This window comes from Halichondria panicea, chromosome 1, assembly GCF_963675165.1.
Source record: "Halichondria panicea chromosome 1, odHalPani1.1, whole genome shotgun sequence".
NCBI classification, from domain to species: domain Eukaryota; kingdom Metazoa; phylum Porifera; class Demospongiae; order Suberitida; family Halichondriidae; genus Halichondria; species Halichondria panicea.
This window is the reverse complement of record NC_087377.1, coordinates 13,224,899-13,247,934: the sequence shown is the minus strand read 5'-3', so window position 1 is coordinate 13,247,934 and position 23,036 is coordinate 13,224,899. Positions and strand designations below refer to the sequence as shown.

The 23,036-nt window shown below is 40.7% G+C and overlaps 3 protein-coding genes and 3 long non-coding RNA genes across 22 annotated transcripts in view; 2 read left to right on the top strand and 4 right to left on the bottom strand.

The window, feature by feature from the left end:
* LOC135350633 (uncharacterized) overlaps nucleotides 1-23,036 on the top strand; it is a 75,212-nt gene that overhangs the window by 42,238 nt on the left and 9,938 nt on the right. The gene's annotated exons all lie outside the window — the stretch shown is intronic.
* On the top strand, nucleotides 529-21,420 carry LOC135350343 (uncharacterized). 16 transcript variants are annotated; one of them, XR_010399134.1, is made up of 14 exons: nucleotides 529-860; nucleotides 918-1,132; nucleotides 1,282-1,317; nucleotides 2,580-5,481; nucleotides 7,186-7,362; nucleotides 7,616-7,677; nucleotides 7,926-8,010; nucleotides 8,149-8,251; nucleotides 10,906-10,946; nucleotides 11,901-12,016; nucleotides 19,717-19,869; nucleotides 20,194-20,375; nucleotides 20,756-21,022; nucleotides 21,269-21,420. It is a non-coding gene; the product is annotated as an uncharacterized LOC135350343 (long non-coding RNA). The 16 variants fall into 16 exon arrangements; XR_010399137.1 differs by having other exon boundaries at nucleotides 536-860; nucleotides 3,410-5,481; XR_010399117.1 differs by lacking the exon at nucleotides 2,580-5,481 and adding an exon at nucleotides 20,076-20,117 and having other exon boundaries at nucleotides 579-860.
* Nucleotides 2,244-5,666, bottom strand: LOC135349121 (uncharacterized). The gene is made up of 5 exons (XM_064547614.1): nucleotides 5,520-5,666; nucleotides 5,159-5,458; nucleotides 4,816-5,094; nucleotides 4,565-4,774; nucleotides 2,244-2,662 (listed from the first exon to the last, which is right to left on the bottom strand). The coding sequence occupies exons 1-5, from the start codon at nucleotides 5,581-5,583 to the stop codon at nucleotides 2,379-2,381; spliced, it is 1,137 nt and encodes a 378-aa protein (XP_064403684.1). The 5' UTR covers nucleotides 5,584-5,666; the 3' UTR covers nucleotides 2,244-2,378.
* LOC135349127 (uncharacterized) lies at nucleotides 8,786-10,846 on the bottom strand. Its single transcript, XM_064547621.1, has 5 exons — nucleotides 10,316-10,846; nucleotides 9,967-10,257; nucleotides 9,635-9,913; nucleotides 9,373-9,576; nucleotides 8,786-9,275 (listed from the first exon to the last, which is right to left on the bottom strand). Exons 1-5 carry the CDS (start codon nucleotides 10,383-10,385, stop codon nucleotides 8,989-8,991), a joined length of 1,131 nt encoding a protein of 376 aa, XP_064403691.1. The 5' UTR covers nucleotides 10,386-10,846; the 3' UTR covers nucleotides 8,786-8,988.
* Nucleotides 13,059-15,988, bottom strand: LOC135348499 (complement receptor type 1-like). The gene is made up of 7 exons (XM_064546729.1): nucleotides 15,880-15,988; nucleotides 15,519-15,824; nucleotides 15,188-15,466; nucleotides 14,926-15,114; nucleotides 14,667-14,870; nucleotides 14,357-14,545; nucleotides 13,059-13,458 (listed from the first exon to the last, which is right to left on the bottom strand). Exons 1-7 carry the CDS (start codon nucleotides 15,947-15,949, stop codon nucleotides 13,145-13,147), a joined length of 1,551 nt encoding a protein of 516 aa, XP_064402799.1. The 5' UTR covers nucleotides 15,950-15,988; the 3' UTR covers nucleotides 13,059-13,144.
* LOC135350817 (uncharacterized) lies at nucleotides 17,393-18,911 on the bottom strand. Of its 2 annotated transcripts, XR_010399286.1 has the most exons (5): nucleotides 18,777-18,911; nucleotides 18,415-18,717; nucleotides 18,080-18,359; nucleotides 17,835-18,004; nucleotides 17,393-17,786 (listed from the first exon to the last, which is right to left on the bottom strand). It is a non-coding gene; the product is annotated as an uncharacterized LOC135350817 (long non-coding RNA). The 2 variants fall into 2 exon arrangements; XR_010399285.1 differs by having other exon boundaries at nucleotides 18,080-18,717.

The following is a 23,036-nucleotide window of genomic DNA, read 5'->3' as shown; positions in this document are numbered from 1 at the left end:
CTGAATATTGGGCTTTACGAAACATGCAGCAATGTAAGGAAATCTATAATTGAATGGTCAGTCTTACCAGTGCTGAAGCCAGCCAGAAAGCAAATCAGGAGAACTCTAATGAGCTTTATTATCTCTATTAGTGTCATCTCTAATTATTTCTTGACAGTGAGAAGGTTTCAATGTGATTGCTGACTACACAACCACCTTGTTTACTTCCTTTATGGTAATTTATTCATAGCTTTTTTAATTACACTTCCAGTTTTCGTAGACAATATAATTATAACAATATGATAGAGCATTCACCTAGTGCGTTGAGCTTCGTTGCACACACAGCGGCAAAACGGAGACAATAATTTTTTACTGTAATGACTTAATTATTATAACATCAATATGGGGAATGATCGTGAATCATTAGAAACAGTAGTTTTTGTTGCCTTCGAAAATCGCCTACAAGTTTCAACCTATTATTTTTCAACCTCCGTCTCATTAGCTGTTAAAGCAGTCCATGAAAGTGTCTAAACAGCTCATTGTTGTGTACACACCAACATCACTATATAGGTGTCTTACATGACTTTTGTGTAATAAATATATAACCAAATCTACCCACCCTATATATTAGTACAAAACGTATAATTATTGGTTGAATGATTTTGTACTGTCTATTGTTTATTGATATTTACGACACGGAAGCATATTACAGTGTGTCCCTTTTCTCTAAAGGTTCTTTGTTCATTGTTCCACTGTATTTCACTATCTCTCCCTCCCCCTCAGGTACTGAGAGTGTGAGGCTATACTCTCAGAAGACCTGGAGGGTGGTCACACAGACCAGGGGACTGCAGCTGGTACTAGAGCAGCATATCCACAAAGTAGTGAGTGGGGTGATGGGATTTTTGCATGCAGTGAAATCTTTGGCCATTAAAGTGTAGATTTTGACTGAATGTGCTATCATTACTTTGAGTGCCTCATGGATCGTGTGGTTAGAATCCGGAATGAACTACCTCAAGATGCATTCACATATCGGGCGTGTTGTTATCCGAAGCAGCTCAATCTTATTGTGATGTTCATGTGATGTGTGCGGTTGGACTTCTACATATCCCATAGCCAGGCAGCCTGCATCTGTACTGCAGAGCTAGGCACTAAGGTGAGTGGGTGGTCATGTGATAATGGTGCCTGTGTAATCTATATCCTCTAAAGTTCGATATCATGTGTTCAGTAGCACACATAATTATGTTTACACATTACAGCTCAACAATTCAACCCACCCCCACATCCACCCACACACACACACAGGTGAAGGATTGTCTGAGACCGCACGTAGGACGACTGGTGAGTGTACTGTTGTAGTGTTTCCATGACGATGTGTGGAGCTTTATGGTGTAGTGGGGTATGGGATAAAGGTATGCTAGCTTATAATTATGTACATGTACAAGGTGTTCGTGATAAGGGTGCGTGTTTTTATAGACGTTGTGGTAGATAAATGCTGTTTTAATGTTGCATGTTGAGATTGTGTGGAGTGTCTTTAGTTTGACATAGCATTCACAGCTTTTACTTTATGCTTGCTTTTATCATGGTTTATATAAAAGCCTCCAGTCTCCTGAGTTGCTGTGCTAGATAGCCCAGTCATACATCACTACATGTACATGCACTGCATAATTTTTATTTGGTTTCTTTATAATCATGTCACCAGCCGAGGGTTTAACCAGTTATATAACTTCATACAAAACATGTGTAGTGGCTTTTTAATGAATAACGTTATTGTTTACATTGTTCTTAAGTATACATAGACACCTCCAAAACAGTGTCTAACTTTTATATGTGTGAAGTACTTCAGAGGTGGTAACCGTGTACTACATATAGAGAGTGGGAGTGGCAGTTTTAAAAGTTGCATGTTGAGATTGTGTGGAGTTTCTTTGAAGGTTTGACATACCGTTCACAGCTTTTACTTTATGCTTGCTTTTATCACAGTTTCTATAGAAGCCATGTAGAGAGATTGCGCACGCATACTAGTATCTAAATGAGTTTGACACACTTTTGTTGGTGTCCATAGGAAACACCCCAGGCACTTGTAATTGTACCACCCTTACTGCACTCAGGCAGTGCCTTTAGGATTCTGAGGCTTCTAAAACCCCATCGTAGACACTAAACAGTGTCTGTTATAACAGCTGCCTAATTGTTTTAACTTTATGCCACATGCTTTTATCATTTACATAATTATTGGCTGCAGGTATATAAATTATATTAAACTGCATAGTTTCATAATTATTATAGTTTCTTTGAATTTATTTCTTTGATATAAAACATGTAGTGGCTTTTTAATGAACAGATGTTATTGTTTACATTGTTCTTAAGTTGTTGATATTAACTGTTGATGAAAATTACCAGAAGTTTCACAGTCCTACTGGTCCATACGCCTGGTTAGTGTTCAGTTCAATCTTCTCTTTGGGTGACACCTCCTCATAAACGGGACCAGCTGGTACAGTGGGTCCTACGTTAGCTTGCTCTTTAGCTGACGGGGAGTACACATTCTTCTTACGCATGAACAAATACATTATCAAGAGTCCCATCAACAATCCAATAATTGTGAATAGAACTGCCGTGACAACCACACTGATGGAGACAGCTGCATCAAATCGACTCCCATCAGATAGGCTGGCGCAATTGTGCAGAACAGCTGTATAAGTGGTTCAAGGTGTGTATATAGAAGCATGATTACTTCAAATAATGAATACACTTGTGGAGCCGTGCAGTTCATTGGAGCTGTGTAAATAACATACTGTTAAAGTATTAATTTCCATAACAAGATGCTCTGTAGAGCATTCACCCTATGCAATGAGCTTCATCGCACAGCAGCAAAACAGATACAATAACTTTTACCATAACCACCTTAACATTATGGGGAATGATCGTGAATCAGGAATGATCGTGAATCTATAAAGCATCGATTAGAAAACAGTGTTTTTTTCTCATCTTCGAAGATCGCCTAAAATTAATTAGCCTATTATTTTTCAACCACTGTCTCATTAGCATAAAGCAGTCTATGAAAGTGTCTAGTTCGCTCAAACAGCTTATTTTTCACAAACCGACATACACCAATCACTCTACCCTGCATGCTGCTTGCTGCGCATGCACACACAAGGTAAATCCGACTAGAAAAACATTTGCAATGTGAAAAATTGCTAGGATTGGCCAGGGGAACCACAAAAAAGCGTGGGAACAAGAAATCAGACGAGAGCATAACTCCAATCCGTTACAACGTCAATCACATGTATACTGGTAGTTTTCCCATGTTTTCCCAGCCAATATGCCACGCAATTTTTACTGGTGGAGTGATGACCAATCCCTATATATATTTATTATAAGAATGTGGGGCACATTATCATGATGATTTGTGATGAATTGATGTTCCTAATACATGCAGTGTTGAGCACAGGTACACACAGTCCATCCATGCGTAGTAACATGCACGGACCGTACTGGTGACTGCATGGAATGATGTGGTGGATGGAAGCTGATAGGTGGATCTGGAACACAGTCTATTATTTAATATACTATGTATTGTACATGTTCATGACGTTGTAACGGATTGGAGTTATGCTCTCGTCTGATTTCTTGTTCCCACGCTTTTTTGTGGTTCCCCTGGCCAATCCTAGCAATTTTTCACATTGCAAATGTTTTTCTAGTCGGATTCCCTTTCTTTTTCAGTACAGTTTACGTATCATGACATGCATAAGTGGAACGTCAAGAGGCAGTACAAGAAGAGAAGACAGGACTAATCAGATATCTTCTCGAATATCTCTGGACTAATAATTATAGTATAATGAGTAATAATTTATTGCTTGATAATTATGTTGAATTTGCGAATCAGTATTAAATGACAGCCATTTTAAGAGCATGATATCTAGCCAGTGCATATAGCATGCCTGTCAGAGAAAGGGAGCTAGAGCTGAACAGTGTGAAGAAAAGGAACACCTCAGGCTCTGGAAAAGCACTGCTGCACTGATTTTAGGCACACGGTTTTTTAGCCACGCCTATCTATTATTATTGGCCACAACGTAATTGCTGAGTCATTAAAGATGGCGGAATTGTCTAGGTAAGAGAAATAGAGACTGAGAGGTCATCTGCCTTGTGGAAGCAATCGCAAATCTGAAGAAGCGCTTTGTAATCCAGGTTGTAGTCGTTTGGAAACCCTGTGCAGAATGTCCTGGAGATGGCTGTACTTGGAGTAAATGCTGGGCAAGAAACTTACTTACTTACTTACTCACTTACTTACTTACTTACTTACTTAGTCAGTCAGACAAAGAGCGGTGAAACGTCGAAATAGTGCAATTTTTAAAATGAAAATATTCATTCATTAAAATGTTTATGGATTATGAAATGAGAGATACAAAGAGAGAAAAGGCTAAATAAACTATCTGTTCAGCCAGTTTCTTGATGTGGCCTTTCCCTGCAGAGATAGAACAGTTTGAACATGAGTCAAAATAATTGAAATATTGCTAAACACAGGCAAACCCACTGCCAATCCTATGTAAAACCTACTGGTTTTACTAATATATAGCCAAGAGCTTAAACTCACGAGTTGTGGGAGTAGGTGTGGTTATAATTAGTGATGTACACTCAATAGCCTCAGGGTCTGGACTCCACATCAGTGTACCCTCACATGTCACCATCGTAACAGCAGACACATATCCAGCGTCACACTGGATGGTTGCTGTGGATCCTGGCAATCTGCCTGAGACAGGTCCGAAGGCTCCATTCATGGGGTTGGTCAACACAGGACAGTTGCCTGAGAAGGATTTGACACTTTGTGTAAAAAAATATACTTACCAATCCTAAAACTGTACTCAGCGGTCGTACTGTTCCCAGCACAGTTGGTAGCCACAACACTGATAGTGTAGTCCACATTATATTGCGCAGTTACAGTGACAGAGGTGGATGTGAGGACAGTAGCAGATAGGTGGGCCGGAGGTGAGATGGATACTGTGTAGGTGAGGTCATCTCTACCACCAGTTTCAGTAGGAGGGTCCCAACCAATAGTCACACTGACTTCATTGGCTAAGATACTCGAAGTGAAGTGTCTGATGGTGGAAGGTGGTCCTGGTGGTTCTATAATTTTGTAACCATTAAATTTTGACAATTATGGACGAAACACTAATTCACTGCAACTCACCAACCAATTGCACTGTTGAAGACCTTATAGTACTTACAGGCACAAACTCCACACAGGACACAGTGATCCCATTCTCTGCTGTTCTTGATAGAGTAGAGGTTAAACTAGTGTCATTGAATGCAGTTAGTTTCACAGTGTAACCTGATTGCATTAGCGGTACATTGAGATCAATGGTGTTGCGAACGGTGATGGGAGCTGAGGTATCTGATGGTATCCATCTCAAGGAATCTCCAGCAGCAGTGCAAGTGAAAGTGACTGTTTCCATTGGACATGGTCTCTCCACACTCACTGAATATTGTGCTTTACAAAACGCAGTGTTCAATGTAAGCAAATCCAGCTATAATTGAATAGTCAGTCTTACCAGTGCTGAAGCCAGGCAGAAAGCAAATTAGAAGAACTCTAATGAGTTTTAATATTTCTAACATAATCTGAATTATTTCTTGACAGTTTAATAGAAGGTTGCATTTCAATGTTATTGCTGACTAGACAACCTCCTTGTTTAGTCTGTTTACTTCCTTTAGAAAATGCTTGTAGTAATACTGCAATCTGATAGGTCACTGAGAGGTCCATTATTTCACTTATGGACCTGAGGTCTTCTAAGTAGGTCTATTATACTGATTATGCCTACAGGCAAGATGATGTCAAGATTAACTTGTATGGAACATGGCAACATCACACAGTTTATGTTGAAGTCATAGTAACGATGATACAGTGCATCATTAAAAATTAATTTTTTTTAAAGTTTTGCGTTCTGCAGTGCCGCTTTGCAGCTTTTATCTCTCTCTTGCAGCTACAATAGCTAGTGCTCTAGTGCAGAGCTAACTACTATGACAATAGCAACTTTTTATTTGCAATGCGTGATTCTCAAGAAACAGAAACTGCCTTCATCGTGAGTTTTTTTATGTAGACTAGCCAGAGCAAAGCTTTAACGTTGCTTGAGGCTTGTAGAAACTCTTGGTTTCAGAGTCTTCTTTGTGTTAATATAGCCTAGCTTGCTTAGCACTATTCTAAACCAGTTATAGGCCTCGTCAATGGTCACTATGGAGTTTTGAGACCCTCAGGCCCTTAGTAGCACCCTCGCTACGCTCGAGATGCTACAGCCCCGGGCCTTCAGGTCTCAAAACCCCATAGAGACCTTGGACTCAGTCTATAACTATTATTTATATTCCCTGTGGCATATAGGTTCTTTTAATTACACTTTCTGTTTTCGTATAATTATTTTTATTGATACAGCCAGAGTTTTATCTAGGAATAATTATTTGAGGGAAAGCTCCCCCTCCCCCACTGGATAGAACCAACCCTGACACCACATCTGGTGGCCCGCCTTCTTTATAGGCTTTGCTAAAAATGTTGCCTTTTCTATTCTTTTTATGCGTCCTCATGGTTTTGCCTATTCTTTCAGCATGCCTGCTAATTATGCTGTGTAAATGTGTTCATGAAATACTCAACCTTGAATTATAAAAAAATTATATAATGATCGGTTAAAAAACTCTTTCTGATGCAGCTGACGGTGATATAGGAGATCTTAAATACATTGGCCTAATTAGGGTGTTTTTCATAAAGTAATTTTATAGATAAAGACCACAGTTCTAACTAAAATGCACCTTAGGCCTGTTATTCTAGCATCCAATTCTGTTCCTGTACCCCGGCCCCGTTACACGACGCCTCTGGGTCTAATCTGAATTGAATCTGGGTCAGATTTTTCTGAGTAGTGGGTATAAAAATGACCACTATACATGTAATTGCACTAGCGCAAACATTGGCTAATATAGGAAGCTACTCTAGGAACACCCACAGACGTGTACAACACCTTCAGAATTAGCCTTTTGTGTTTACTCACAACTAATCCGCTTCTGACACAATATGAACCACCTCCAGAGGTGGGTTGCATGGCTAATCCGGATTAGGCCGGTTTACACGAACCGGTTAGGTTTAATCCGGAATGTGTTCACTCTTTGTGTCTTCTAATCTCTACCTGCTCTTTTAGTGCACTTCTATAACTAAAACAACTGCTCCCCCTTCCTCAGCTTCTAGTCCGACAATGATGGAGCGGCTGTATTAGGGTGGTGCATCATATCTATGATGACTCAGCCCACACAGATCGGCAGATGTACTCGTGTGGTTCCTTGGCCCCCAAAATGAGGAGAGGAGGATGTATGGACCATACTATCACAAGCCGGGACAGCCGCAGGAGAAGAGTGAGGGTGTGTGATGTGTGTGGATATGCTATGTGATTGAGGGTGTAGTGGTGTATAGGATAAAGTTATGGTAAAGTTGTGTAGATTATAGGTGTACTGATCATGTACCTTTATGTGTGTGATAATTAAGAGTACTTTTTATAGATGTGCATGGTGGTGGTCACTATAGTGATATACTTGAGTACAGCTTGTGAATGTGTTGCGTTGTGTATAAATTGAGGCAGAGTATATTATATTGTACCTTCCCCCTCCTGTCCAGTTCCCTTCTCCTGCTTGGAGACCTGCACATCCTCCTCTTGGAGACACTGCTCAAATTAACTGGTGAGATGCGGAGTACAGTAAGATATGAAAGTAACTCTCCAGTAGCTTTCATATCTTAGTGATAGTGTTGGGTTGATATTTCTTAGACAGTAGTGCTTCGCTGAAGCAGGGTACTTAAAAGCTGACACTGTAAAGAAACTTTCAAAATGGATTCCACGCAACATTTAATTTCTTGTATTTGCTATGACTGCACTATCTTGAATGCATGTGTTCAATGTTGCTCTCTCTTTCCCCCTCTGTGTCCACAGTTTCCAGTGTTTGCCAAGTTGCTGGGTGTGAGAGTGTTCAGAGATACCTAGAGCTGTTCCTGGACTCCTATATATGGACTGCATGGTGAGTTATTATGACTGTAGAAGCCACAATATCATACAAGTTTACTCTTTCTGTTTGTGTAATTTGTTGCAATTTCAATAATGTACTCCATTTAAATGTATCTCCCCCCCACACACACACATGCACACACACCCACAGAGCAGTCCTTGATGCAGTCTGCTGGTGTGGACTGTCTCACCTCACTCTGTCAGCTGCTGGGAAGAATGATCTTCAGATGGAGAACAGAACAACACAATCCAATGTGAGTCTTTGAATAATATCTACATGACTTAGGCCAACAATTTAAAGCCTAGGACGACTGCATGTACCTGTGTCAAATCATATATTGTGTCGTTACATGTTAGACATTAGTTTACTGTATATATATAGTGGGTATTATTTTAAGGTTATAAACTTTCGCGGAATGACCGTTAGAAAGGTTTTGGTGGATTTAATTTTCGCAGAATAGCAACTATTCTGCAGCATGCATGCATGCAACATTAACTTTGTGGGTATAAAATGTTTGCGGTACATGCTTGATCAGCGAAAACTGCGAACGTGAGAAGTGCTTTAGAGGTGGCAATATAATATCGTTTACTGCATAATTATAGAGAGTGCATGGGGAGGCGCACAAGCTGTTTTTAAATTAATACAGTAGACCCTCGCTAATCGGAATTGAGCGGGACCAGACTCTATATCCAAATGTATGAAATTTCCGGATTAACAGATGTCATTAATCGATCATGAATACAAAGACACTTTTACATGTACATGTATTATGAATATACACGTGGCCTTTAATCGAGGTGCGTATTTTCAGCTGAAGCAATCCTTTCAGACCAGGAAAAATGAAACAGCTACGTAGCTACATGACTTATGCCAACAACTCTGTTTACATTGTTCTTAAGTTGTTGATAATGAACAGTTGCAGTACGTGCTACATTAATTGTGTTAATTGTTTACATGTACATTAACTGTTGATGAAAATTACCAAAAGTTTCACAGTCCTACTGGTCCATACGCCTGGTTAGTATTTAGTTCAATCTCCTCCTTGGGTGACACCTCCTCATAAACAGGACCAGCTGATACAGTGGGTCCTACGTTAGCTCGCTCTTTAGCTGACGGGGAGTACACATTCTTCTTATGCATGAACAAATACATTATCAAGAGTCCCACAAATAATCCTATTATCGTGAATAGAATTGCTGTGACAACCACGCTGATGGAGACAGCTGCATCAAATCGACTCCCATCAGATAGGCTGGCACAATTACTACAAGGAGCAGCTGTAGGTGGTTCAAGTGGTGGGGATAGTGGTTTATTGGAGGGGCTGTGTAATACAATTCATGTATCCATAACTATACAGCCAAGAGCTTAACTCACGAGTTGTGAGAGTAGGTGTGGTTAGTGATGTACACTCAATAGCCTCAGGGTCTGGACTCCACATCAGTGTACCCTCACATGTCACCATTGTAACAGTAGGCACATACCCAGCATCACACTGGATGGTTACTGTTGATCCAGGCAATCTGCTGAAGACTGGTCCAAATGCTCCATTCGTGAGGTTGGTCAACGCAGAACAGCCACCTGCACAAGAGGGAGTCAGTATATATATATAGTTGCTGTTTTAACGATGTCGACTCACCGATCCTAAAGTTGTAGTCAGCAGTTGTACTGTTCCCAGCACAGTTGGTAGCCACAACACTGACAGTGTAGTCCACATTGTATGGAGCAGTCACAGTGACAGAGGTGGATGTGAGGACAGTTGCAAAGAGCTGGGCCGGAGGTGAGATGGTCACCGTGTAAGTGGGGTCATCTCTACCACCAGTCTCAGTAGGAGGGTTCCACTGTACAGATACACTGACTTCATTGGCTGAGCTGCTCAAAATAAAATGTCTTACAGCGGAAGGTGGTCCTGGTGGATCTATATATACATTTTTTACACATACAGACAATGGACAATGGACAAGACCTCACCAGCCAAACGGATTGTTGAAGATCCTATAGTGGTTAGAGTAGACACAATCTCCAAACAGGACACAGTGATCCCATTCTCTGCTGTTCTTGATAGAGTAGAAGTTAATGTATCGTTATCAAGTGCAATCAGTGTCACAGTGTAGCCTGACTGCATTACTAGTGGATCAGAGGTGGTGAGGACAGTGATACGATTTCCAGGCAGGTCCCATATCAAGATATCTCCATTAGCAGTGCAGGTAAAAGTGACTGTTTCCATTGGACATGGTCTATCCACACTCACTGAATATTGGGCTTTATGAAACATGCAGTGTCAATGTAAGGAAATCAATAATTGAATAGTCAGTCTTACCAATGCTGAAGCCAGCCAGAAAGCAAATCAGAAGAACTCTAATGAGCTTTATTATCTCTATTAGTGTCATCTCTATTGACAGTTAGAAGATGCTGACTAGACAACCTCCTTTGCAATTGTTTACTTCTTTTATATTCATATTAATACACTTCCTGTTTTCGCATATAGACAGATTATAGAACATAAGACTAATCAAGGGTATAATTGTTCTCTCGCTGATTAAGCAAACATTTATATATGCCCACAAATTTAATATCGCATGCATGCATGCTGTAAAAGGCTGCTATTCCACGGACATTAAATCCGCGAAAACCGGTCATTCCGCAAAAGCTTATACCCTCGAAATATACTTGCTCACAATCTTCACAATAATTACGTAATACGTGTATCGACTCTCCCAGAGCCATGCATGCAATGCTCTAGATCAAGTGGCTTGCACATTCTCTAAACCCTCTTTTTTTAGGTCTCATGTCGTGTTTGTTTTTTTAGTAGTGCTCATGCATGCATGCATGTCTACACATTACAGCTCAGCAACCCCCCTCCCCCCCCCCCCACACACATGCACACACAACATGACACACATATATAAGGTGAACAAGGATTGTCAGAGACTGTATACATGGGACGAACGGTGAGAGTAACTTCTAATTCCCGATAAGAAACACTACGACACTCATTCCCTTTGTTTGTATGTATTGTATTTCATTGAGCTCTGGTATTTCATTATAGAGTAGTGACTGAGTGACTTCAATGAAATTCGGTAGTCACTCTACTATCGCTTATAACATGACGACAGTTAGTCAGCTGATCAAACTCCCAGCATAAATAGAGCTAAGAAAGAGCTACATTTTGATAGGCAAAAGAGTGTGTAGTTGTCCTTAACAACGCTGGTAGCAGTGATCGATTATACGTGGTCGCTAATTTTTGTCTCACTAAAATTAATGTTAACTCACTTAATGTTTTTAGTGTAGTGGGTCTTTATCGTTTGTTTTGGATCAGAGTGATAGTTGCTTATCCATTCTGAAGTCTTTACCAAATCTACCCACCCTAGTACAGATTATGTTTATTGGTTGACTGATGCTTACCATTTTCAAACCCTTTGTACTACCATTATGTTTATTGATATTTACGGATATGATAGAGAGATTTTCCTTTTGTTCGGAGGTTATAATTATAGTTTGAGTAGGACATTGAGCAGATTCGTTACTGCCAACTTTCTCATCTTCTTCCAGCCTTGCATATATTGAGTTAATTCTGCAGTCTCCCCGTTGCTTTTTATGTACCCATGTGCCCCTGGACACACACTAGTAAAGTTACTAGCTAGCTACATACAGAATAATATTGCTACCTCAGCGATTTCTCCATAGAACAATAATTATACGTAATTACGCTGCATTTATGAATAATACGCTACCGTTCAGTTTGCGTTTTTCTGGCTCCATAAAAACGTGCAGCGCAAACGTAACAGGAACTTTTAGTTGAGGGCATAAAATTGTTTAATTTTGTGCTCCGATCAATTGTACTGTACTTCATTATAGAGCTAGTACTGACTGACTGGCTGTTGGTGTTCCCCCACTCTCCTCAGATTGTGGCTGCATGGCATGGATGAACTGTTCTCATTTTGCTAACCTTGAGGACAGCATACCCTCAGTTAGACAAGGGGCAGCTGCTGCTCTCACCAGCGTCACCAAGGCTTATATGGTGAGACACTGTACAGACTATAGACTGTGCTGATAATTATTTTGAGGTGTGCTGTCAAGATTGTAAATTTTTTGGCTCAGCTCAATACCGTACAGTGGGAAATTTTCATGAGGTGCAAAATTTCACTTTTTCGAGGGCAGACAGAAGTCACAAAATTATAAAACTGCTGCACCATTGTAGTTTTGCACATAGATCAAACGAAAAAGTATGCTAGGATCTACAACTGTAGTAACCAAGACCGTGCTCTATTATTCTGTGGTTGGCATTTTTGGAACGGTTTGGTAGTTAGAGCACGGCTGGGGTAGGCTGGGTTAGAGCACGGTTGGTGGTCAAAATAATTCATTTAAGCCATAGAGTTTTATAATAGATACAACTGTTGCAATGCTCATGCAAGTACAGCTAAGTGATTCTATATAAGCTTCTAGCAATGCTATCTTGCAAACAAAGGTTTTTGTTCTCGAGTAAAGGCTAGTTTTGCTTACCAGCTACTACATTGAAGGCCATTGCAGTCTCTCCAGAATCAGGAATAGTAAAATCTGTTCTTAGAAGGCTGCTATTCTACTTAGTACGGTGGAACCTCTGTTAACAACCACCTCCGAATAAAGGCCAGTTGCTCCAGGTCCTAAATGAACAGTTTGTGTACAAAATAACCTCTCAACAAAGGCCACCTCTGTATAAAGGCCCAAATATTGTTCCCCAAAGGTGTCCGTTATAGAGGGGTGCCACTGTAGTTACCTCTGTATACTAGAGCGATAGCTGCATGTATTAGTAGCTGCAAGAAGCTGCAAACTACAAACCAGTTAATGCACCGTTTTTACGCTCGTGCTCTATGGATATATTATTGGCCTCGAGAACACGACGGCCTATAGTTTGCTCATTCAGCAATAGAGCGCGTATATGCGCAGTAGTCTATTCTACTGACAGGTCTTTTTCAGTCTATCATTTTCTCCGGATTTTTGAGAATTTTATTTATGACATCATTAATTTTCGGGGGGGGGGGTTGGCTGCATGGGGGTGGGAAATCCCAGGGCGCCCCCCCCCCCCGCGGCCTTTTGTATGAAACCCTGATAATGATATGGTACATTGTAATACTTACTGGCTAGATATAAATGTTAGTAGCACAAAGTTTCACAGTCCTAATGGTCCATACGCCTGGTTAGTATGTAGTTCAATATCCTCTTTGGGTGGTCCTACTGGTCCATACGCCTGGTTAGTGTTCAGTTCAATATCCTTTTTGGGTAACACCTCCTCATAAACAGGACCAACTGGTTTAGTGGGTTCTACAACAGATAATGCTATTTTTCTTGTGAAGTACACTGCCTTCTTACGCATAAACAAGTACATCACTAGGAGTCCAGCGAGAAATAGAGTAGACACAATGAAAGTAGTAGTAACACCGATGGCAACAGTTACAACAGTTGATAGGGTGGTAGCAGTCAGAGCTGTGAAGGATTGGCAATAATTCTTAGGACAACAAATAGAGCACTAATTGATAATTATAGGCAATTATCACAATCAGAGTACTGTGTTGTATGAGGTATTTATGTCAGTTTTGTATGAACATGTTAATTTTCAAGAGTCAAATTTAATTTTCGTCAATTTTTCTGAGAAGTCAGTGTTTTTTTTCCGACTCTGAAGTTTACTACTCACTAATATAACCTCCGAACAAAAGATTAACCTCTCTATCATATCAATTTAATATTAAGTGCCGTAAATATCAAAAATCGTAAATGCTATGCAGTAGACTCTCGTTAATCCGGTCACCCTTGGGACAGTGCAGATTGGCCGGAATAGCGAGGTGGCTGTATTTCAGAAAATAGCTGCGGCTTAAAAACAACCTTACCTCGAATCTAATGACTAATTTTGCGGGTCTGTCTCGAGGATAATGAAGATAGTGAATCATTCTGCTCTTATATTTAAGTGTAATCCAATTTTATCTGCCAAACCACACCCAAAACATCATATCCGGCCGTAATAAACGTACATTAAAACCTAGTGAGGGGCAGCCAGTATACGGAATATAGCGAGTGGCCGCGTTTCAGGGTGAGTTTTGTGCAATCTGTGCCAAACTAAATGGCCGGTATATCGAGGTGACCGTACTTCAGAGAGCCAGAATAGCGAGAGTCTATACTGTATATAAATGTACTTTGAGCTATACAGTACAGTGCCAAATTTCAAGGGGCTTAATTTTTGCTAATTTATTTGCTATAACGTGCAAAGATTGAAGGCCTGGCCTGGGAGTGTTTCTGGTATATTTGTAAGTGCATGCCTTGAAATTTTCGCGCATTTACGGTATATCGTTGTACCAGCTAGTTTATGACTACTCATATGCGTACGTACAACACTCCAACAGAGCCAGGTCAGGATCCCAGAGACCAGAGTTGTTACAAGTGGCAGTCGTTGCACCCACCAGTGAGAACCCAGGATCACATTGGAAGGTAATAACTGAGCCCTCCATTAGGTTAGTATTCTGAGACGTGGTGTTGAGTAAAGCTCCATTGAGTGGAGGGGCAGGCAGGACACATGAAACTGAGTACAAGGAATATGATTGATGTAAAAATGAAATATTTATACGCTCATTTGAATTTTTAGTAATTCGACTTTGAGCTCAATAAATTGAGTACACTAAACCATAAATCAGGAAACTTACTAGACTCATTTCTGCAGACGATCTCCCCTGGGATCTTGTCCCACTCTCCTGTAGCTAGACAAGTGACATTCATTATGGCCTCAGGGAATAGTCCATTGTCACACTGGAAGGTCACTTGTGTACCGGGAATAGCTGGTATGGAATGATCACTGATGGTGCCATTCCTTGGTAGGGATAGTGGAGCTGTGCAGTTCATCGGAGGGACTATAGAAGATCAAAAATTAAATTTCATCTACATGTACATGCAAACAAAACTTACACGGTATAGGAGAAGGTGTGGTTTGCAATGTACACTCAATATCGGGGTCTGGACTCCACATCAGTGTATCCTCACATGTCACCATTGTAACAGCAGATACATACCCAGCGTCACACTGGATGGTTACTGTAGATCCTGGCAATCTGCTGGTGGTTGGTCCAAACGCTCCATTCAACACAGGACAGCCACCTGCACAAGAGGGAGTCAGTGTTTTTTAATAGTATGCTGTTTAAAGACTATATATACATCCGACTCGACTAACCGATTCTAAAATTGTAGGCAGCTGCTGTACTGTTCCCAGCACAGTTGGTAGCCACAACACTGACAGTGTAGTCCACATTGTATTGAGCAGTCACAGTGACAGAGGTGGATGTGAGGACAATAGCGGAGAGCTGGGCCGGAGGTGAGATGGTCACTGTGTAGGTGAGGTCATCTCTACCACCAGTCTCAGTAGGAGGGTTCCACTGTACAGATACACTGACTGCATTGGCTGAGATCCTCAGAATCGAGTGTCTTTTGCTGGAAGGTGGTCCTGGTGGATCTATAATTACGTAACATTTACAATTATGGCCGAGACACTAACTGCAACTCACCAACTAATTGGATTGTTGCAGATCCTATAGTATTTAAAGTAGGATCAAACCCCACACAGGACACTGTGATCCCATTCTCTGCTATTCTTGACAGAGTAGATGTTAATGTAGTGCTACTGGATGCAATCAGTGTCAAAGTGTAACCTGGCTGCGTTTCTTGTGGTACATTGAGATCAGCAGTAGAGAGGATAGTGATTGGAGCAGAAACATCTGATGGTACCCATCTCAAGAAATCTCCAGGAGCAGTGCAGGTGAAAATGACTGTTTCCATTGGACATGGTCTCTCCACACTCACTGAATATTGAGCTTTATAAAACATACAGCAATGTAAGGAAATCTATAATTGAATAGTCAGTCTTACCAGTGCTGAAGCCAGCCAGAAAGCAAATCAGAAGAACTCTAATGAGCTTTATTATCTCTATTAGTGTCATCTCAAATTATTTCTTGACATGCAGTGAGAAGGTTTCAATGTGACTGCTGATTACACAACCTCTTTGTTTACTTCCTTTATTCATAGCTTCTTTTAATTACACTCCCAGTTTTCGTAGAAAATGCAAGATTCTGATAGAGCATTCACCCCGTGCATTGAGCTTCATTGGACGCGTACGCGCATAGCGGCAAAATGGATACAATAACTTTTTACCGTAATGACTTCATTATAACATCATTGTAAGGAATGATTGTGAATCTATAAAGCAACAATAATATCGATTAGAAAATAGTGTTTTTTGTCGCCTTCGAAGATCGCCTACAAGTTTTAACCTGTTATTTTTCAACCATCGTCTCATTAGCAGTTAAAGCAATCCATGAAAGTGTCTAGTTTGCTTAAACAGCTCATTTTTGTGTACACACACCAACATCACTGTACCGCAGTGTACACACACCAATATCACCATACAGTGTACACACACCAACATCACCCACCATACTGTGTACACACACCAACATCACCACATACAGTGTACACACACCAACATCACCATATACAGTGTACACACACCAACATCACCATACAGTGTACACACACCAACATCACCATACAGAGTATATACACCAACATCACCATACAATGTACACACACCAACATCACCATACAGTGTACACACACCAACATCACTACAGTGTACACACCGACATCACCATACTACTATATTATTAGGTGGTAATCGTGTACTACATATGAAGAGAGTGGGAGGGGCTGGTTCATTGTGCATGTTAAGATTGTGTGGGGAGTTTCTTTGAAGGTTTGACATAGCGTTTACAGCTTTTACTTATGCTTGCTTTTATCACGGTTTCTATAGAAGCCATGTAGAGAGATTGCGCATGCATATATACTAGTATCTAAATGAGTTAGACACACTTTTTTGGGTGTCTATGGGATTTAAAACACCCCAGGCACTTGTTGTGCCACCCTTACTGCACTAAGGATACTATATACAGCAGTGCCTTTACGATTCTAAGGCTTCTAAAACCCCATCGTACGCGTAGATACTATTATATACAGCTGCCTAATTGTTTTAACTTTATGCCACATGCTATTATCATTTTCATTATATTGAACTGCATATTATTATTATTATAGCTTCTTTGAATTACTTATTTTGATACAATACATGTATAGTGGCATGGCTTTTTAATGAACAATGTTATTGTTTACAATGTTCTTAGCTAGGTTGTTGATAATGAACGTATGTATATAGTGCTATGTACATCTACATTAATTAACTGTTGATGAAATTGCTAATGGTCCATAAGCCTGGTTAGTGTTCAGTTCAATCTCCTCTTTGGGTAACACCTCTTCATAAACAGGACCAGCTGGTACAGTGGGTCCTACATTAGCTTGACCTTCAGCTGACGGGGAGTACACTGCCTTCTTACGCATGAGCAAATACATGATCAAGAGTCCCATCAATAATCCAATGATGGTGAACACAACTGCCGTGACAACCACGCTGATGGAGACAGCTGCATCAAATCGACTCCCATCAGATAGGCTGGCGTAATTACAAAGAACAGCTGTAGGTGGTTCAGGAGAGAAGTATGATTACAAGTGTATTCGAATACACTTGCCTCTGCAGACAATCTCCCCCGTGTTCCTGTCCCACTCTCCTGTAGCTAGACAGGTGACAGTCATTATGCCCTCAGGGAGCAGTGCATCGTCACACTGGAAGGTCACTTGTGTACCGGGAATAGCTGGTACTGAATGATCACTGATGGTGCCATTCCGTGGTGGGGGTAGTGAAGCTGTGCACCTCATTTGAGGGGGGACTGTGTTATCACAGAATAAATATTGCATACAGCAAGAGCTTAACTCACGAGTTGTAGGAGTAGGTGTAGTTAGTGATGTGCACTCAATAGCCTCAGGGTCTGGACTCCACATCAGTGTACCCTCACATGTCACCATTGTAACAGCAGACACATATCCAGCATCACACTGGATGGTTACTGTGGATCCTGGCAAACTGCTGGTGGTTGGTCCAAATGCTCTATTCATGGGGTTGGTCAACATAGGACAGTTGCCTGAGGAGGAGTTGACACTGTGTGTCAAAAATAAAACTCACCGATCCTAAAGTTGTACTCAGCAGTCGTACTGTTCCCAGCACAGTTGGTAGCCATAACACTGACATTATAGTCTACATATAGTATTGAGCAGTCACAGTAACAGAGGTAGATGTGAGGACAGTACAGAGAGCTGGGCCGGAGGTGAGACGGTTACTGTGTAGGTGAGGTCATTTCTACCACCAGTCTCAGTAGGAGAGTCCCACTGTACAGATACACTAACTTCATTGGCTGAATTGCTCAGAATGAAGTATCTGATGGTGGACGGTGGTCCTGATAGATCTATGTAACTAGTGTATACACACAATAGACGAGACACTAACTGCAACTCACTAACCAGTCGAATCATTGAAGATCCTATAGTGAGTGGTCAGAGTAGGCACAGTAGCTAAACAGGGCACAGTGATCCCATTATCTGCTGCTCTTGACAGAGTAGACGTTAAAGTAGTGTCATTGAATGCAATCAGTGTCACAGTGTAACCTGACACAGCATGGGGTACATTGAGACCAGAGGGAGAAGAGAGGATAGTGATGGGAGTTGCATCTGATAGTACCCATCTCAAGGAATCTCCAGGAGCAGTGCAGATGAAAGTGACTGTTTCCATTGGACATGGTCTCTCCACACTCACTGAATATTGGGCTTTATGAAACATGCAGTGTTAAATGTAAGGAAATCTATAATTGAATTGTCAGTCTCACCAGTGCTGAAGCGAGCCAGAAAGCAAATCAGGAGAACTCTAATGAGCTTTATTATTTCTATTATTGTCATCTTGAATTATTTTCTTGACAGTGAGAAGGCTTCAATGTGATTGCTGATTTACACAACCGCCTTGTTTACTTCCTTTATGATAATTTATTCATAGCTTCTTTTAATTACACTTCCAGTTTTCGTAGACAATATAATCATAACAAGATGCTCATAGAGCATTCACCCAGTGCGTTGAGCTTCATTGCACGCGCACATGCAGCGGCAAAACGGATACAATAACTTTTTACCGTAATGACTTTTAACATCGTTATGGGGAATGATCGTGAATCTATAAAGCACCGATTATATCGATTAGAAAACAGTTGTTTTTGTCGCCTTCGAAGATCGCCTACAAGTTTATTTTTCAACCACTGTCCTATTAGCGGTTAAAGCAGTCCATGAAAGTGTTTAGTTTGCTTAAACAGCTCATTTTTGTGTCCACACACACACACACACACACCAATCACTCTACCCTACTGCGCTCTATATGCATGTAATTATGATGATTGATTTTTGTTGATACAACACTATAGCCTCGAATCCAGGCGGATTAAAATACGCCTGGATTCGAGGCTAATACAACACATCTGCGTGGTGGTTTGCCTTCTTTAGGCTTTGCTAAAAGATTGTATGCATGCTAGCCTCGATCCCAGGCCGAGTTTTCGCTTTTATAACGGTTTGTTCGCCTAACCGTTATAAAAGCGAAAACTCGGCCTGGAATCGAGGCTATATGCATGCATGCTCATGGTTTTGCCCAGAGGGTGTTGCGAGATTATTATGCAGATCCGCCCATGCACTTCTGATCATTATGCTGTGCCCAGAAATATCAGTATAAGCATTGAATCATATAATTATTGGAATTTTCTTTCAAACAACATTCTTGTCTATCAGAAAGAGAATTGGCTAAAAAGGGAAAAACTCTTCAGTCTGATGCAACTGATGTTTGGGAGGTGATTGTAAGCTGCTGCTAGGCAATCAATATATTGCACATTGAGTGCTTGAAGCTTCCTGAACATCTGTCTGAAAGATTGTGTTTACCTTAAGGTGACATATTTTCACATGTAGATTTGTTTGCGTTTTCACTGTTTAGCTCATTTGCTGGTTTAAATTCTGCTAATTCCTGCTCAAGTTGTGAAATTAATGTTATTCATAGCGTTTATATGTACTCGCAAGTAGTTTTTTAATGAGTTCATTGCATTTTCCAATTATCTGTGAGTAAACATTTTTGCGATTTTAACTCTCATTCGCAGAAATAGCAGAAATTAATACTTGCGAAAATATGTCATCTTAAGGTAACTTAATAGTATAGATGATTGTGTTTTAAGAAGCAATTATTTTACTACTGTTCATCCTCCCCCATTTCCTCAGCTCCTCTGATATTAATCCTGGAACGGCTGTATTTGTGGAGATTCATCATATCCATTATGATCCAGCCCACATAGACTAGCAGATGTACTCTTGTGGTTCACTGGTCCCCAGCATGAGGAGAGGATGATGTATGGACTAGCTCACACTATCACAAGCCAGGAGAGCCATGGAGAAGAGTGAGGGTGTGTGATGTGTGTGGATATGCTATGTGATTGAGGGTGTAGTGGGGTATGGGATAAAGGTATGTTGATGTTATGTAGATTAGGTGTACTGATCATGTACAGTGATGTGTGTGATAAGGGCACTTTTATGTGCATGTGGTACCCGGTGGTCACTATAGTGATACACAAGGATCCAAGTGTTCAGTACAGCTTGTGAATGTGTTGTGTGATGTAAATTGAGGCCAGAGTATAAATAATTATAAGTGTTGTACCCCTCCCCCCCCCTCCCCCCTCCCCTCCCCTTTCAGTTCCCTTCTCCAGCTTGAAATTCTCTCTCTCACTTCTTTTTGAGTATGTTCAATGTTTGCTCTAATATTTTCTCTCCCTTTCTCTGTCCATAGTTGCCAAGTTACTGGGTGAGAGAGTGTTCACAAGAGACACCTAGCTCGAGCTGCATCTTCTATGGACTCAATATATAGCATAGAAACACTTTGTGTCCTTGTTTCCTATTGTAGATCTACATACTCCACATGTACCCCCCCCCCCTCCCTCCTCTCCCCCCAGAGCAGTGACAATGCCTGGTGCAGTCTGCTGGAGTGGACTGTCTCACCTCACTCTGTCAGCTGCTGGGGAGAATGATCCTCAGAAAATAGAACAACACAATCAATGTGAGTCTTTGCGTAATGTCTATGGTTTACTATATATTAACATTAACTTAAAGCCCTGCTCATTAAGCTTAATTAGGCTTAGGACGACTTTACCTATGTACGTACATTCGATCCCTTCAGCCACTCTCTCCTCCTTTCTACCCCACAATCCCACCCCATAATGGCATTATTATTGCTTAATTAATATCCTAACTTTATGCCAGATACTTCAAGTTATGTACTGATGTATTTCCGTATTTGCTGCAGGAATCTGGAAAAGTCTGACAGAACAGTATACAATAATTATGTAACTTGTTTTTTTCCTGCAATATAATTATGTGTACGTTTACTCTTTGCCAGTTCATCAGTTTAAATATAATTATGAACAGATGCAGCTATATTGTTTGCATTGTTCTCAATTATACATATCCGATGCTGAATATAAACAATGCCATCATTAATTTATGAAAGTTGCAAAGAATAAATTTATAATTATACTGAAAGCTATAGGGTAGAATGCACATAAATAATTATTATTTAATACCGCACACCGTGGCATAATTAATAACTGCAGAGCTTGATCGATCACTTTGTTCATGAAGAAGAAAACACGTGTACTCAATTTTCTGATTGAGACGAAAAACCACATAACTAATAATTATTTAGGTTTTACAGCAAACAATTAATCATAGGGATACATAATTGTCTATAATTATTATATAACCTATAAATTATATCTATAAAATAAAAAACACTGAGTCTATATAAACAAACAAAATACCAGAATGATAAAATTATTGCAATTAACTTGTTGAATGCTAATAAACATTAAAATAAAGAGTGAACGAGTTTCACAGTCCTAATGGTCCATACGCCTGGTTAGTGTTGAGTTCAATCTCCTCTTTGGGTGACACCTCCTCATAAACAGGACCAACTGGTACAGTGGGTCTTACGTTAGCTTGCTCTTCAGCTGATGGGGAGTACACTGCCTTCTTACGAGAGCAAAGGTGCATCACTAGGAGTCCAGTGAGGAATCCAATGACTAGAGTCACAATGAAAGTGATAACCACACTGATAGCGACTGTTGCAGAAGTGGAGAACAAAGGAGCGGCAGTAGAAACTGTGAGATGGGATAGTATATATATAGATAGCAAACAATTACAAAGCTCATCACCTTCAGTCATAAGTACACACTTGATTTCCTCTGGCTCAGTGCTCCAGACTCCAGTATTAGTGCAAGTGATGGTGTTGGGTCCAGTCAGTGAGAGTCCATTGTCACACTGGTAAGTCAGCAGTGTTTCCTCCAACACTGTCTCATTCAACCTCTCATAGTCCACTATAGCACCATTGCACGGCTCAGCAGGTACGGTGCAGTTGACTATATGGACGGTCAGAAAATGACTATGAGTACATGTTTGTATCTCAATCAGCTCAACACGAGCATCCAATAACCTACTGGTGTCCGTATTAAGCTAATACAATATATTGTACATCGCAGAAATTATAGAATGACCTTTTTAAAGAAAATATTGCAAGGCCAAGCCAACTTAATTACATGCTTCACGGATGCAAGCGGGTCTTTTGTGAAACTCTAAAAAAACCACAACCACCCACTCTAGAGGCTTATTTGTTATCACACTTACCAGTGTGGTTTGGGAAGCCTAAACATTTTCCCAACTAACATTTCACCTGGCCTCTCCCTGCACACCAAGCTCCCAGGATTCTTCACCCACTCTCCCCTACCCTCCACATCAGTGCATGTGCTGGTCCTCACATCAGGGGGGAACAGTCCCTCGTCACAGCGATAGATGACCTGTAAACCCAGTGAGAAGGGTGGTGTCCCACTAATGATGTCCACACTACCTCTGGACGGTGCGGCAGGAGAACCACAAGCGACTTGGGGATCTAATGAGGTCAGCCATAATAATATTATAGATAATACAATTAACACACTTGTAATCAGACTGCTGCAGTCAAAGGTCTCAGGGTCAGGAGACCACCCACTACTGCCACAGGTTGAGGTTCTCACTTCATT